Below are 13,426 nucleotides of genomic sequence, written 5' to 3'. Positions count from 1 at the left end.
GAGTCAGAAATGATGGTGATATCAAAAACCAGAGATTGTCCACATGGGTAGCTGAGATGGTGACATCTTTGCTTTCTGGTTGTTCAATGTATACCAGTTTTGCTTTCTGCACAAAATTATTAAAAATATTGTATAATATTTCCTTCAGGCTATATGAATAAGCTGTATATAAAATATGATGAGTTTTGTGTTTAGATTTGGTTTCCATGTCAAGGTATCTCATTATGTATATTCAAATACTGGCCGGCTACAGAGGCTCACGCCTGTAATCCCAGCACTTTGGGAGGCCTAGGCAAGCGGATCACCTGAGGTCAGGAGTTCGAGACCAGCCTGGTCAACATGGTGAAACCCCATCACTACTAAAAATTAGCCAGCCCTGGTGGTGCATGCCTGTAATCCCACCTACACCGGAGGCTGAGGCAGGAGAATTGTTTGAACCCTGAAGACAGAGGTTGAAGTGAGCCAAGATTGCACAACTGCACTCCAGCCTGGGTGAAAGAGTGAGACTCTGTCTCAAAAAAAAGTATATGCAAACATTTCAAAATCAGAAAAATAAATCTAAAATCTGAAACACAGAGCTGCCCCCAGGGATTTTGGATAAGTAATACTCAACCTGAATTTAGGAAAAGATGTAGTGAAGACTGGACCTAACTTAAACCAACAGTTTTCCTTAGACCACTTATTTATTCATTGAACGCATTTTTATTGAGAATGTAATATGTGGCAAATATTTTACTAGCATTGGAAATATATTAGTAAATACAAGAAGAAGAAGACTGCCTTAACGCCCAACAAAAATATTTTCTATGCAAACATTTTATATTTTTTCGAAGTTTTATATTCGAGACATCCTCAGAATATTGTGTTGTATAAATTGTTGCAGTATTCAATCTAGAATTGTAGGTAGTTATTAGTGATGGTGATTTCATTTCATAGGTCATGTGTTAGGTATTTGTCCATTTTTGGCTTCCAACCAACTGAATGTCTTTACTATTTTTATACTCTTATGTGAGTTTGCAAGGAAGTTAGAAACCCCTCCATAGAGGTTGAATTCACTTTCCTTGTCTCTGTTGCAACTAGGACACAGCATGTAACTTGGACTCAATTAATTAGATGCACTCAGTATAAACTTTGAACAGCTAGTGACACAAAATCAAGCACACACCATATAGTTTCTTTTGTTTATTTTTAAATAGACTTTATTTTATAGATAGTTTTGGATTCAAAGTTTTAGAAAAATTGAGGTGGTAGTATAGAGAGTTACCTTTTATTCCACAACTAGTTTTCCTTGTTATTACCATCTTACATTATTATGGTGTATTAGTTACAATTAAGAAAATTAAAAAATAAAATAACATTGATACCGTATTGTTAACTAAATTCATAACACTTTATTTTTATTTCCTTCCTTCCTTCCTTCTTTTCTTCTTTCCCTTCCCTCCCTCTCTCTCTTTCTTTCTTTCTTCTCTTTTTTCTTTCTTTCCCTTCTTTCTCTTCTTTCCCTTCTCTCTCTTTCCTTCCTTTCTTCTTTCTTTCTTTCTCTTTTCTTTCTTCTTTTTTTGACTGGGTCTCGCTCTGTCATCCAGGCTACAGGGCTGGAGTGCATGGTGTGATCACGCCTCACTGCAGCCTGGACCTCCCTGAACTCATGTGATCCTCCCATCTCAGCCCCACAAGTAGCTGGGATTACAGGTACATGCCACCATGCCTGGCTAATTTTTTTGTATTTTTTGTAGATATGGATTTTTGGCATCTTGTCCAGGCTGATAATGACCAGATTTCTTTAGTTGGTTTATTTGTTTTGTTTTTATCTTTTTTCTTTTCTCTGATGCAGGATCCCAACTGGAACACCACATTACATTTAGTTGTCATGTCTCTTTAGGTTCTTCTTGACTGTGATGGTTTCTTATACTTCCCTTGTGTTTGATAACCTTGACAGTGTTGAGGGGTACTGGCAGAGTGTTTTATATGATTGCCCTCTATTTGGAGTTTTCTGATGTTTTTCTGATGATTAGACTGGAGATGAAGGTCACAGAGATAAAATACCATTTTTATTACATCATATCACAGGTACATAGTATCAACATAACTTAACATTGTTGTAATATCTTTTCATTAGACATTTTCTGGGTCTTTATTTTTCCCTCCCTCTCTAGCATGGGAAGTAGTGGTTTCATGCAGTCAGCTTTGTGAAGAAGCCCCATTGGCATCTATTTTGGTGGGATAAGTGGGAACATAATTTTCAATGTATCAGTAATCCATTGCTGCATACAAACCATTTCAAAATTTAGTGCTTTAAAACAGCAATCATTTTATTTTACTCAGGAGTGTGTTTGAAATTTGGTCAGAGAGGATGGCAGTTATCATTAATGCCAATATTTAAGATAGGACCTTGGGAATGAATGGCTAAAATCATTGTATAAGTGAGGATTAAGGAATCTCAGAATACAAACTATTCTATGTGAAAATTAAAATAACAAATAACTATAATAAGAGCAGTATCTTGGGGAGAGTGGCAGTGAGCCGGGGGTAGAATCTTCAAGGAATGGGAGGGGGTAACCTAGACATCTAAAATAAAATAAAACCCCCAGAATTCCACTTTCCTAACTATACCTTATATCCTCCTTCTCCCTCATGGTAAAACATCTCCAAATTAGTGTCCACACTGTCTGTTTCTTTTTTTTTAATTTTTCCTCTAGTCGCTGAAATAGATATTGTCTAGATCATAACAGCCAAAGTTACCAAATTCTCAACTAATAATTTCCTATCCTTCTCTATATCACCTCAACTAGCACATACCTTTTGAATGAATGTTCTCAGTGATTATCATACCCCAGATTAGTTTGCCCATTGTGGTACGGTTCCAGTAAATTTTAAAAAGATAGTAAAAAATGTGTATTAAAATACATTATATCTCAGTCATTACTCTGGTGTATCAAATATACTCAGAATTGGATAAGACAAAATGAAATAAGAGCTCAATAGCTGGTTTTAAAATGGATGTATGTATGCATGAATTAAAGAAGTAAGAAATAAGTACAGCTACTAAATAGCTCTTCACTAGAGAGGGATGCACAGTCAATCTGAGGTCTGTGGTTTCTGGACCCCATGTTCATGATGGCTGTAGAATAGTTACCATGGAAAACCACCTCCAAACATTTTATCTCCTCTAAACATGCAAATGTTAGAAGTTTAGGTGAAAGTGCCAACTGCCAGTCAGTTTATTTATATTACAGATTTATGAAGAACTAAAGTAGACTCTGGAATTGACCATTTTAGAGAAGTTGGGCCACAATGTGACATGGTGTGCAGGCATCAAAGCCTGCGGAGGGGTTAGCCTAGGATTTGTAAACTCCAATTTCTAAAATTCTAATTTCTTCTTGTTTTTTAAAGAAATATTCATTAGGTAAATTGGGCTCATTTAAAAGAGGATGACTAAGATGAATACAGGGTACCAAAGCCTATTAGATAAAGAAAGTTTAAAGAAACTCGTGGGCAGTTGGTAGTGAGAATTGAATTTGGCCAAATACAAAAATTGACCTTAGTGAGTTCTGGTATAGAAGAATGACAATTACTCCAGGACTAAAACTAGAGAAACTCGGTTGAAGACACAGGAAAATTGATTTTGACTTATCATGAGGAAGATCTCCATAATAGTAAAAACTGCCTTTATATGAAAGAGAGTGGCCCAACAAAGTAAGGAGCTATATCATTCCTGGTTATGCAAATGCTGAACAGAGATATTATGGAATAATTTAAACCTCAGATATGTAGTTGGATTCTATTACTATTGAATTCCCTTTTTATTCTGATAGTCTATGCCTATGAAATTTCAGGTGATTATATAAAATTTTGGGGGGTTTTCAGGAAAGAACATAAAGAACTAGGAAATATTATTTCCTCTGGTACCTTTTCACAAGCTGAAATGCTCCAGGATCAAATGAACCCAGTAATAAAGACTGTTATCAATATTTTAATTGTTTTAATCAGAGTCTATGCTGAGGTTTATATGCCAAAGACATGCAAATTTGAGATGTCTTTGATGTTGGAATTATGCTTGAAATTTGTATTAGCTCTTATTTCAAATAATATGGTTGAAACCTTGATTCCATTGTGATTGTGCTTAAAACATGCCCATGGCAGCTTAATTAACTACAAACTCCTCACAGTAGCACCTGACACCTTTCACAATCAGGAAATAATCTAACTTTTCATCTTGTATTTTCCCCCTGTGTTCTAGTTTAGATTGTAGTATTAACAGTTTTTAGAACATGTTCATTTTTCTACTTCTTCCTGAAATAACCTAATTTATAATTGCCTACTAAAATCCTAAAATCCTGCTCCTTTTTTTTTTTTTGAGACAAAGTCTCATTCTGTCACCCAGGCTGGAGTGCAGTGGTGCAATCTCGGCTCAGCACAACCTCTGCCTCCCCTGTCCAAGCGATTTTCCTGCCTCAGCCTCCTGAGTAGCTGGGACCACAGGCGCATGCCACTGCATCCGGCTAATTTTTGTATTTTTAGTAGAGGCAGGGTTTCACAGTGTTAGCCAAGATGGTCTCCATCTCCTGACCTCGTGATCCACACGTCTCACCTAATCCTGCTCTTTTTTAAAGGATGTTACCATAGCTCTAAAAGTCAGACTCAGAGGTCACTGCCTATGAGAGGACTTTCTCCCAGCCAGTTTCCTGAGAGCCCCTTTGACATCCTTGTTCCTCAAACTATAAATTATGGGGTTCAGCATTGGACTCACCACTGTATAGAACACAGATATCACTTTATCCTGTTCTTTTGTAGTCTTGGAGTTTGGCCGCATGTAGGTGAAAATTCCTGACCCATAAAAGAGGACAACAACAATAAGATGGGAGCCACAGGTGGAAAAAGCCTTGAGCCTTGCTTCCCCAGACCGCATCTGGATAACAGTGGAGATAATATTCCAATAAGAAACAAGAATCATGGAGACAGGGGCCAACAGGATTCCCACACCCATTGAAAAAATGGCCATTTCTGTGCTGTAAGTGTCTGCGGAAGCCAGCTTCAGGAGGGCAGGAGGTTCACAAAAGTAGTGATTGATAATATTCTCTCCCCAGTAGGGAAGATGGAAAGTAAAGCTTGTATCTACTAAAGACACTAGTGCCCCACTGGCCCAGGACCCAAGGGACAACCAGAGACACACCCGTTGGGTCATGATGGTGGAGTAGTGCAAGGGCTTGCAGACAGCCACATACCGGTCATAGGACATCACGGCCAGCAGCGCACACTCTGTACACCCAACCAGAAGAAAGACAATTATCTGTGTCATACACCCATAAAAAGAAATGTTTTTCCTCTTTACCAGGAAGTGAACCAACACCTGAGGGACTATGCTAGTAGAGAAACAGAGATCTGCAAAGGAAAGATTTCTAAGAAAAAAATACATGGGTGTATGAAGGCAAGAATCCATGAAGACAAGAATGATGATGAGCAGGTTTCCAAGCAGGGTCAGCAGATAAATGATGAGGAAAAGGATAAATAGGAGGATCTGGGTCTGCAAGTCCTGTGAAAGGCCCAGGAAGATAAACTTGTAAACAAAGGTTTGGTTTTCTTCTCCCATTGATATTTTTGTCTGTTTACCTGCTTGGAACAAAAAGAAAGAATACATTTTTTGTTGGGTCTATGACATCAAGTCTTATAGAAGAGGCTCATGTTAAAAACTGACACCTAGATGAGTATTTCTAGCTGTTTGCTATCCAGCTTGTTCTAATTAACAATAGATGGATATATTTATTATTATTAGTTGATTGCAATTTAAACCAACTTGTTATTTTCCAAATCCTCTCTCTACTGTGCTGCTTTTTAATAGAGTATGAAACTGTTAAAGCCCTCTCGACTAGTTCTGATGTAAGGATGTTAGAGTTCACGTGGATTTTACTAACTGGCCTAAATATACTGTTAGGAAATGACTGTATATAGTGTTAGGACTCTCCTTATGCAGAAAATTCTACCACTAACTATTCAAAATACTACACATTTAATTGTAACACATACTTGAAAAATGTGAAGCAATTTTCAGGAATCGAACTTAATTTGACCTCTTCAGAAGCAACAGATTTTGCTGGGTTTAAAAGTAAAGCCTTAGCTATCCTACACTAAAGGCCATACTATTTTGGAGTAAGAAATACAATATTAAAATTATAGCAATACAAAAGGACAAAATAAGTTAAAATTGTTGTAATATTTGGATAGGACTAGACTTGAAAAACACAAACACTGTCTAAGAAATCATGAAGAAAAATATGTATAGAATTTACTATATATATTTAAAGACTCATGTGAGATAATAATATAAGATAAGCCACAGACAGAGGAAAATGTTGGAAGGAGATGTCAGAACACAAGTTAAATAATTTTATTTTTCTTCAACATTTATTTTAGAATTAGGTTTATATGTGCAGGTTGGTTACAAAGTTTGGAATACAAATGAATCTGCCACCCAGGTAGTGAGCATAGTATCCAAGAAGTAGTCTTTCAGCCATTTCCCCACCTCACTCTCCACCCTTGCCCACAGTTGTCCCCTAGTGTCTGTTGTTTCCATGTTGATGGCAATGTGTACTCAATGTTTAGTTCCCACTTACCAGTTAGAATATGTGGTATTTGGTTTTCTGTTCCTGCATTAGTTCAATTAGGATTAATTATTTTGAGCTGCATCCTTGTTGCTGTGAAGAATGTGATTTCACATGATTTCATGTGGCTGCTTAGTATTCCATTGTGTATATGTTCCATGTTTTCTTTATTTAATCCACCATTGATGGGCATCTGGGTTGATTGTATGTCTTTTGTATTGCAAATAGTGCTGTGATAAACATATAATTGTCTGTATCTTTTTAGTGGAATGATTTATTTTCCTTTGGGTGTATATATAGTAATGGGATTGCTGGGTCAAATGTTACTTCTATTCTTAGTTCTTTGAGAAATCTCCAAACTGTTCTCTACAGTGGCTGGACTAATTTACATTCTTACTAACGGGGTATTCGTGTTCCCTCTTTTCTGCAGCCTTGCCATCATCTGTTATTTCTTGACTTTTTGGCAAAAGCCATTCTGACTGGTGAAAGATGGTATATCTGTAACAAACCCACAGCCAACATCTTACTGAATGGGCAAAAGCTGGAACCATTCTGATTGAGAACTGTAACAAGACAAGGATGCCCAGTCTCACCACTCGTATTAAACATAGTACCAGAAGAAAAAGAAATAAAAGGCATCCAAACAGGAGAAGAAGTCAAGTTAAATGACCTTATTATATTAAGAGTTTGTATAAAGCTCTATGAAAATTGTGAAGTCCAAGAAATAATGAGCCAAGAATATGAACAATTTACAAAGAAGAAATGCAAATAGTTACTAAATATAAGAAAAATATTCAATATTATTATAACTCAGTAAGTATAATTAAAACAATGAAAGATAAATTTTCACTTGGGTAATTATCTAAGATTTTAACACCAAAAATCATAACAAAAATACCTAGTATATTCATTGATGTTAACACATAACATCATGAATTTTAGGGATTTATATAATTACATCTTCCTAATAACATTATGAGGTGAATTAAAATACTATTAAGTTTGTCTTGCAGATGAGGAAACTAAAGCACGGAAAGATTGTTACTGTCCCCAGATTATACAGTTAACAATTAGCTGTATAATGGAGGTGAAAAGACAGGACACATTTGCAAAAGCAAGTGGTTAGGAGAATTTGTATTAATCTTTCTGGAAAAAAATATTGCCAATTACAGTAAAATATTTAAATATTCATGTGTTTTGACCCAATTCTCAATAGAATGAGGCAGAGAAAAACTTGCCCCATACTCAAAATTCAGTCTTAAAAATTTACTTACAGGATGTTTTCAAATATATGTAGCTGCAACAGTGAAAGGGGGCACAATATGGGCAAAATATCAACAATATAAGGGCACAGTATCTATTTATCTAGCTATAATTGGAGTTACCAAAATCAGTGAAACACTCAGCCTATTCAAAGAACCATTTCTTCTCCTGCAATTACCATTATTATTATTTGAGGCAGGGTTTTGCTCTGTCACCTAGGCTGGAGTGCAGCAGTACTATTGTAGCTCACAACAGCTTCAAATTACTGGGCTCAAGCCAGCCTCCCACCTCAGCCTCCAGAAGAGTTGAGGCCTGTCATTTTCTTTTTCCCCTTTGCTGGTTGTCTAGGTCTATATGATCACTATTATTTCCTTTGGATCCTACAGATAATTATTATTAATATCATTATCAATAATAATGAGAATCGCCTCCCATTGGTACTTAACCAAAAGTGGTTTGCCGTTGTCTTAGAAGACAATGCTAATATATGTTTTCAAAATGCACAGAAAAGACTAGAAGAAAAAAATTTCCAAAATGTTGAGAGTGGTTGACGCTGGGTTACTGGGATTATGGGTAGGTTACTTTTATTTTCTAATGTGTTGATACTTTAAAAAGCGCTATATTACTAATATAAGAAAAAATAAAAATGAGAAAATGTAGTAGCACCTAAGAAAGGATGCTCTAAAGTTACTTCTTTACTCCTTCTTGATAAGAAGTCCTGATAAAATAACTAGGACTAGCCGTCTTGCAGAAAGCAAATATAAAACAAAATATGTGAAACAACTATTTTCAGATATTGAACAACGAACGGCCAACCCATAAAATAATGCCATTTGGCAAGGAAACAAACAAGGTGAGCCCTATAATCACACTAGCTTTATGCCTGGTGGCACTCTCAGGACTGTGGTCCATGGGGTGGGAGTCTAAGGAGACCATGAGACCCTTGCTGAACTAATGAGACGGAAATCCATTAGTGATAGTTGGAATTATGGAAGCGAATAGCAGAATCAAAGAAGCTGCAGATAGGGACTCCAGGAATCTCTCTGAGTCATGGCTGAATATTAAGCTGTACATACACAGGATAGGACGGCCAGGCGCCAAAACAGCAACTGCCAGGGGGCTTATGGAAGGTTACAAGATTTTGGAATTTCAGCCTGCCAGAATAAAGAATCTTGACTGAAAACCCCTGGCACTAAGTTGATACCTCAGACAAGGTAAGCATTAAGAGAGGTCATGATCAGTCAAGGATGCATAATGTAACCCCTAGAATAACAATTAAAATATAAAATAGGGTTATAGTTAAAACTAAAAATGAAATAATTTTAAAATACTCAAGAAGAATGCAAGAAAGGGATCTGAAAAGAACAAACAGTAGATAGGAATATTAGAAAGCAAGTAAGATGGTAGACTTAAATTGTACCCATAATTACATGAAAAATAAATGGACTAAACATTCTAATTAAAAGGCAGTGATCATCAGATTGGACAAAAAAGACATAACAATGTTTTGTCTACAAGGAATTCATTTTTCAATATAAAAACAGTTGTGTGAAAGTAAAAGGATGAAAAAAACCCACAAAAACACTAGTCATAGGAAAAGTAGGATATATGAATATATAAAGTATTACCAGAAACAAAGAGAGACATTTAATAATGATAAAAGTGTCATTTACCACAAAGACAAAACCACACTTAATGTGAATGCACTTAATGAAGTTTCAAAATATACAAAGAAAAACTGATGTAATTGAAAGGATAATTAGAAAAAAAAAAAATAGTTGAAGATTTCAACAGTCTTCCTGATAGAACAAACAGAAAATCCGTGAGGGTACAGAAGACTTGAACAACATGAACAATCAACTTGGCCTAAAGGACATTTATAGATTACTGTACCCAATAAGTAAAGAATATATACCTTTTCAAATGCAAAGGGAATGTTCACCAAGGTTAGACCATATATGCTAGGCAATAAATCAAATCTCAATAACGCAGGATTGAAATTACATAGGGCATATTCCCTGACCATGAAGGAATTATATTATAAACCAATAATGAAAGGATATCTAGAAAATCCTCAAGCATCTGAAAATTAATCGACACAATTCTAAATAACACATGAGTCAATGAGGAAATAAAATGAAATTCTAAAATATTTTAAACTGAATTATAAAAATAGCATTTTAACAAATTTAGAATTATTTTGAACTTTTAAGGAATTATGATTACTATTTCATTTGTAGAGAAGAAAGGAAAAGTCGGTTTTTAAATGAAGTTGACATTAAATAAATAGATATAAAATAGATATAAAATCAAAATAAAATGAAAATGTATAGATAACAATTGTATTCCATTTGAATAGAGCGTTGTGATCAAGTGAGCTCTTATCATAAGTGCTCATTTAGGCCAACATTAGTAAATTTATTAAAATAATTCTACATATTAATAGATTAGAATGAGAAAAAATAGTAAATGCCTCAAAAGATACTTGATAAAATTTGTCTTTCATTCTTAATAAGTACTTTTAGTCAAACGGACACTTAAGTATACATTTTTAAAAAGAAATCTGATTATTTCATCTTTCGTATAACAATACACATTTGAAATAAAATGCTAGCATCATGCTTAATGGTCAAATACTAGAAATATTCATATTAATTTCTGAGTTACATGAAACATAGCTGTTTATTTTTCTAGAGTTAGCTAATAAAATCAAATTAGAAATATAACCTAGAAATGACAGGTATAATTAACAGAAAGGAGAAGGTAAATTGATCATTGCTTATAGATTGATTTTCTCTTTGTAAATTTTAATAGAATCTGAAAACTGATTAGAATAAATAAGAAATCTGTAAACAGGTAAGTTATCATATAGATATGTAACCATGTGCATAGTTTTTCTTATGTATATTAATCAGAACTAATTATAAAGTTAATTTTTAAAACATATAATTTATAAGAACCCTGCCAAAATATGTAGGTGTGAATTTAATGTGAATATGTTCAGAAAGAATACAGGAAAAGTCAACATGCATAAATAGAGAAATAAACCTAATTTCTAGATGTAAGATTTAAATATTATAATCTATTGTTAACAAATAATTAATTCTCATATATTAACGTTCCTAATAATTCTGTTTGTGAGACGTTGTTAAAAATAAAAATTTCTGAGCTCTAGAGATTCTTAGTAGGTTTGTGGTTGAACAATTAAATTTAGCTTTAACAAGTCCATTTGGTGATTTTGATATGAGTGTTCCATGAACATATTTTGAGAAATATTCCCCAGTAATTATCTAAAAATTAACTGCAGTTATAATCAAAGCCAATAAATAATCTCTGGTGGGAAATTTAACAAAATAAATTTAAAGTTTACTCAGGTAAATACATGTAAATATATTCAGAGAAAAAATATGAAAAAGAATTGTGGTGGTAGGGAGGGTGGGGAGATTTAACCTATCTGATATTATGATTTCCTATTAAATTAGGATAATTTATATGCATTGTACTAGTGCAGATATCAATACCTCAATGGAATAAAATAGAGAAATGACTCAAACTCAAGTAAATAGGGGAATAAATGATAAACGTATCATCTAAGTCAACAGACGTATATTATTTTAAATGGTGTTAGCCACATGTTCTTACTCATAAGTGGGTGTTGAACAATGAGAACACATGGACACAGGGAGGGGAACATCACACACTGGGGCCTGGGGAATGGGGGAATAGGGGAGGAGTAGCAGGGGGTGGGAGGATTGAGGAGGGATAGCATTAGGAGAAATACCTAACATCAATGACAGGGTGATGGATGCAGCAAAACACTACCATGGCACATGTATACCTATGTAACAAACCTGCATGGTCTGCACATATACCCCAGAACTTAAAGTATAATAAATAAATTTTTAAAAAAGAACACCTTGATAAATTTTCACAAAATGCATGTACTATGAACCCAGCACCCAGTGATGGAAGAATGTGAACAACCTGGGCACTCTCCCTCCTTTATTCTCCTTTTCAATCACTGTTCCCCCAAGAGAAACTTATATAATGGCTGTTTATACAATAAATAACATTTGCCTCTTTTTGAACTTTAAATAAATAGATTAATACAATTTAAAATAAATAAAATAAATAAAAATAAAACGATGTTAGAATATCTAGTTATCTCTTGAGAAAGGAAGTATTTTCACATCAGTTCTTCTCCAAAATCTAGATGGATTCAATATCTCAATGTAAAACAAAATAAAAACACCCCCAAATATTACTAGAAGAAATAATAGGTGAATATTTGCTGTAATCTGAGTGGCAAATGATCTTCTAAGGACATCATGAAAACTGTTTGTAAAATGAACATAAAACCACAACTTCATATTATGGTTGTAAAGACTAAATTATTTTCTGTAATCTTTGAGTGGGAAAGGGCCATCTACGCACATCATGAAAACCATAACCATTAACTTAAGATTGGTATATTTTGTTATACAACTATTTTAAATGGATGATTAAAGGACACATATATGAAAATATAAGTAACAAATAGAAAAACTACCACATCAAAGAGCTTTTAAAATCAAGAATAAGAAGAACTTGTTAATGGAAAGGATGGAAAAAGAAATTTTAATTTCATAAAAGAATTCATAAAAGAAAATCAATTATCAAAAAAGCTAACTATGTAAAGAATGTTCACGAATCAGAGAAATGTAAAATAAAACAAGTAGTTACTGATTCTTTCTTATTTTATTAGCAAAGATGAAATAGGTTGATATCACCCACTGTATTTTTTAGAGTAGAACAGATACAAAAAATGTAGGCATGTACATTTATAAAATCTCTCTGCAAGCCATCTTGAAGATATTTAAATATTATAAAATGAACTTATCTTTTTTCCTGAACAGCTCAAGTTTCAGGAATTTATATTCTAGAAATAATTATAGGTATGCACAAAGCTTTGTTTCAGAGGATACTCACATACAGAATTATTTCCAGAGTAAATCAACCCACAGTCAAATAATAGGTGTTGTGTTAAATAAATTATAATTTTCCTATATAATAGAACCTACACAGTAAGAGAAGTCGGTAAGAGTGCAAGATGTCTTAGTCACACACACGGTTGAATCTTTGTTTCCCATTTTCAGGCTCCGTGGCTTTAGACAATTAAACTCCTTTTTGTCTGCTTCCTAATTTGCAAAATGAACATAAAACCATAACTTCATAATATAGATGCAAAGATTAAGTTAAGAACTTAGTAGAAAATTTGCATTATGCCTGGAAACTACAGTAAAGAAATGACTGCAACATTGATGGTTATGGTTATGATGATGATAATATGATAAACTTATGTTGTTAAAAATTTAAGTAGGTATGTATTTTCCATGGAAAGATGTTTAACATACTGTCAAATTTGAATAGTAGGTTGCAAAATAGCATGTATAGGTATGATTTATGTATATATATGGTGCGTGTGTGTGAATGAGTGTGTACAGAAAGAGAATGAGAGCATGTGTATGAGACATGACTCTTAAAAATACCTTTATCACATTAATAATTCTTAACACATGACAAAA

At 34.0% G+C, this 13,426-nt stretch overlaps 1 protein-coding gene across 1 annotated transcript; it reads right to left on the bottom strand.

Moving 5' to 3' along the window:
- Positions 1-4,606: 4,606 nt before the first annotated feature.
- Positions 4,607-5,638, bottom strand: OR2D3 (olfactory receptor family 2 subfamily D member 3). The gene has a single exon (XM_002754965.6). The coding sequence runs from the start codon at positions 5,636-5,638 to the stop codon at positions 4,649-4,651; it is 990 nt and encodes a 329-aa protein (XP_002755011.4). The 3' UTR covers positions 4,607-4,648.
- Between the last annotated feature and the right edge of the window lie 7,788 nt (positions 5,639-13,426).

Source organism: Callithrix jacchus, chromosome 10 (assembly GCF_049354715.1).
Source record: "Callithrix jacchus isolate 240 chromosome 10, calJac240_pri, whole genome shotgun sequence".
Classification (NCBI taxonomy): domain Eukaryota; kingdom Metazoa; phylum Chordata; class Mammalia; order Primates; family Cebidae; genus Callithrix; species Callithrix jacchus.
The sequence above is the reverse complement of the archived record's forward strand: the minus strand, read 5'-3'. Positions and strand labels throughout refer to the sequence as shown.

What these genes read in the sequence shown, in the direction of transcription:
- OR2D3 (XM_002754965.6), bottom strand. Translation starts at nt 5,638, where the DNA reads ATGTATTCTTTCTTTTTGTTCCAAGCAGGTAAACAGACAAAAATATCA.